The sequence below is a fragment of the Antrostomus carolinensis genome, unplaced genomic scaffold (genome assembly GCF_000700745.2).
Source record: "Antrostomus carolinensis isolate BGI_N321 unplaced genomic scaffold, ASM70074v2 scaffold45690, whole genome shotgun sequence".
NCBI lineage: Eukaryota > Metazoa > Chordata > Aves > Caprimulgiformes > Caprimulgidae > Antrostomus > Antrostomus carolinensis.
Window position 1 is genome coordinate 109 of NW_010288594.1, and position 3,895 is coordinate 4,003.

At 49.6% G+C, this 3,895-nt stretch overlaps 1 protein-coding gene across 1 annotated transcript in view; it reads left to right on the forward strand.

Moving 5' to 3' along the window:
* Nucleotides 1-1,220: 1,220 nt before the first annotated feature.
* SLC25A27 (solute carrier family 25 member 27) overlaps nucleotides 1,221-3,895 on the forward strand; it is a gene marked incomplete at its 5' end in the record, with an annotated part of 7,079 nt that continues 4,404 nt past the window's right edge. The window contains 2 exons of the mRNA XM_010167113.1: nucleotides 1,221-1,343; nucleotides 2,751-2,863. Coding sequence (XP_010165415.1) covers nucleotides 1,221-1,343; nucleotides 2,751-2,863 — 236 coding nt within the window. The remainder of the gene's footprint in view (nucleotides 1,344-2,750; nucleotides 2,864-3,895) is intronic.

Below are 3,895 nucleotides of genomic sequence, written 5' to 3' on the forward strand. Positions count from 1 at the left end.
AAGTATTCATCACGCTTGGTGCTATGAGAAGGGGTGAAATACTGAAATTTCTGGTTCTACTAAAATAAGTAGAACCAGAAAATTAACATGACCCATCTAGTAGCAATGGGAGATAAACAGAAGTTTTATATACCAGCAAACTGTGTAAAAGTTCAGATTTGCATTCAGTTACTGTAATATATGGAGCACCGTCCCTTACTTGCCATCATGCCTTTATACCTTAAGCAAGGTGCATAATGTGACCCGGAGAGGAAGCAGAGCGCCTTGGTGATGTGTAATAACTTGATTTTTTTCCCCAGATAAGTTTTAAACCTTTCTTAAAATTGAAAACAAGTATTATTTACTATCTTAACTACTTGCAGTCACTGCAGTTATTGAGAAGCTGAACATGAGCTGGCAATGTGCACTTGCAGCCCAGAGGCCAATAACCGTATCCTGGGCTGCATCAAGAGAAGCGTGGCCAGCAGGTCGAGGGAGGGGATTCTCCCCCTCTACTCCGCTCTTGTGAGACCCCACCTGGAATACTGCGTCCAGTTCTGGAGCTCCCATCACAAGAGAGACCTGGAGCAGCTAGAACAAATCCAGAGGAAGCCACAAGGATGATCTGAGGGCTGGAGCACCTCTCCTATGAGGACAGGCTGAAAGAGTTGGGGCTGTTCAGCCTGGAGAAGAGAAGGCTCCGGGGAGATCTTATAGCGGCCTCCCAGTACCTGAAGGGGCTACAAGAAAGCTGGGGAGGGACTTTTCATAAGGGCAGTTAATGACAAAACAAGGGGAAATGGGTTTAAGCTGAAAGAGGGGAGTTTTAGATGAGATATTAGGAAGAAGTTCTTCACTGTGAGGGTGGTCAGACACTGGAACAGGTTGCCTAGAGAAGCTGTGGATGCTCCTCCCTGGAAGTGTTTAAGGCCAGTCTGGATGAGGCTTTGAGCAACCTGGTCTAGTGGAAGGTGTCCCTGCTGATGGCAGGGGGATTGGAACTAGATGATCTTCAGGGTCCCTTCCAACCCAAACCATTCCATGATTCTATGATTCTATGATAATTATTGCCTTAATAATAATAATAATTATTATTATTATTATTAAGGCTGTTAGTATGAGGAATACCCATTTACACTTGTTTCACCTGGGTCGTGCTGCTGGACTCTTCAGCTCGAGCGCTGCGACTTGTCAGGATTTTCAGTGTTTTCTGGAGCACACTTTCTCTCTCTGCTCGGCAGGAAAGCTGTAGTTGGAGGCATGTCTGCGGGTGCCATCGGACAGTTTTTCGCCAGCCCGACTGATCTGGTGAAGGTGCAGATGCAGATGGAAGGAAGAAGGAAGTTGGAAGGAAAGCCGTTACGGTCAGTTCCTCTCTCTCAAAGCTGGTGTTGCTTTCCCATTACCGATGAATTGTTGGCCCAGGATGTGGTTCTCTTTACTTTCTGCCACCCCCTCTCCCCAGCTGCTCTGAGCCCTTGCAGGGGAGAGCAGTGCCTAGGAGGGATGTGATGGCTCTGGGCAGCAGAGAGGGTGGGGGATCTGATATTTCCTCCTTACTCCATTATATTTGCCTTCCTTATTCTGATGTAATGGTCCCAGAGACCAGAAGCCCTCGCCCACCCGACATGTGCAGTATGTCCATGGCAGCACTCTGCCAGGGCAGGGAAGGATGGTTTCTGAACAAGAGAAGCTGGAAGAAAGGATGGGGGAAATGGCTTGGGCAGGACATGCAGGTGGAGGGAAGGGCTGGGTCACCTACAGACAGCAGGACCCGGCAATGTGCGCTTGCAGCACAGAGGCCAATAACCATGTCCTGGGCTGCATCAAGAGCAGTGTGGGCAGCAGGTTGAGGGAGGGGATTCTCCCCCTTTACTCCGCTCTCGTAAGGCCCCACCTGAAGTGCTGCGTCCAGTTCTGGGGCCCCCATCACAAGAGAGACCTGGACCAGTTAGAACGAGTCCAGAGGAGGCCATGAGGATGATCCAAGGGCTGGAGCAGCTCTGCTGTGAGGACAGGCTGAGAGAGTTGGGGCTGTTCAGCCTGGAGAAGAGAAGGCTCCAGGGAGATCTTCTAGCGGCCTCCCAGTACCTGAAGGGGCTCCAGGAAGGCTGGGGAGGGACTTTTGACAAGGGCAGGGAGTGACAGAACAAGGGGTGATGGCTTTAAACTGGAAAAGGGGAGATTTAGATGAGATATTAGGAAGAAATTCTTTCCTGTGAGGGTGGTGAGACACTGGCCCAGGTTGCCCAGAGAAGCTGTGGATGCCCCCTCCCTGGAAGTGTTGAAGGGCAGGCTGGATGAGGCTTTGAGCAACCTGGTCTAGTGGAAGGTGTCCCTGCTGCTGGCAGGGGGGTTGGAACTGGATGATCTTTTAGGTCCCTTCCAACCCAAACCATTCTATGATTCTATGACCCGAGACCCTCCTGCAGATACCAGGACACACTGCTCTTTGCATCCAAAACTGCTGGCATCCTTTGGTGTCTCATCTCATACATTTAGCATTGCAATCCAGCTGTGGGATCAAGAGGTTGTGTGTCATTAGAGACCAGATTGTTGCTTACCAGGGCAACCGCTATGTTTGGTAAAATATCGTGGCATGAAAATCAAAGATGGATCAAAAAATTGATAAAAAATGGATCTGGAAGGCCAGATACTCGCAGGTATTAATTGCCTTTCCTATGTGAAGACCTGGCTCTGCAAAGTGCTGGAATATGCAAAGGTTTCTCCATAAATGGTCTCTCTACTTATTAGTTGCATGTTGATTTCAGGTTTCGAGGAGTGCACCATGCTTTTATGAAGATTCTGTCCGAAGGAGGAATACGGGGGCTCTGGGCTGGATGGGTGCCAAATGTCCAGAGAGCTGCTCTGGTGAACATGGGAGGTAAATTTCGGAACTTGGTTTGCAGCGCTTAAGGCCACATCTAAGCTTTAAGGAGAGCTCAGCTGCTCCCCTGATCTTCATCTCTTGGTTATGGACAGTGGGGACCTGTTTGAAGTGCACTGCAGGTGACCTCTGCCTTGAGAGTTTCGTTCCTGTGGAAATTGAGTTGGTTAAAAATAACAGTTTGTGTCTGAGCCTGAGGGATGGTGAGATGGGAGTTGAGGGGCTCCCACAGCCAGAAAAGCAAGGACCACACCAGCCATGACTCAGCTCTCTGGTGCCCAAGCAAGGTGAGTAGGGCAGAGCCAGAGAAGGCAACAGGATTGCACTGAGAACCAGATCGTGAGGAAAGCACATGGTGATGAGGCAGGTCTGAGGCCAAGCCAGGAGGCTGAGCCAGGATCAGGTCTGGTGAGGGTCACCAGGGTCAGACCCTGGTGATCACCTGGTGATCACCTGGTGATCACCAGACTCAGTGATCACCAGCAGGTCCATAGTGGTAAGAGAGGTCCAAGGTCAAGCTAGGGAGACAGTCCATGGGCCAGTGTCCAGATCAACAAGGTCCACAGCCCAGGCATGGTGTGACAGAGCTGCAGACAGGTACACCTACAGTGTACTTCAGGCAGGGACTGAGGGTTTGACTTCCTTCTTTGCTCTCCTTCCTGAGGTTCTCTTTATGAAGTTAGGAGGGAGATGTCTTTGGAACCAACAGACATCATCTGTGGGTGCCCACCATAAATACTTGCTCTGTGCTTGGTGGCACATACTATAGCATTGCCTTGGCCATTTTTTGTTTGGCCTGCTTAAATTTCTTTGTCATGATGGCTACTGATTTCTATGTCATTCAGCACAGGGATATGTTGGCAGCATGATCAAAACATATCTTTGAAGACAGAAAATCAGAGGTAGTGTAAGCTTACATCTTCTTAAGCAGCAGTAAAGGAATCACAGAAGAATCACAGAATGGTGGGGGTTGGAAGGGACCTTAGGAGATCATCTAGTCCAACCCCCCTGCCAAAGCAGGTTCCCTAC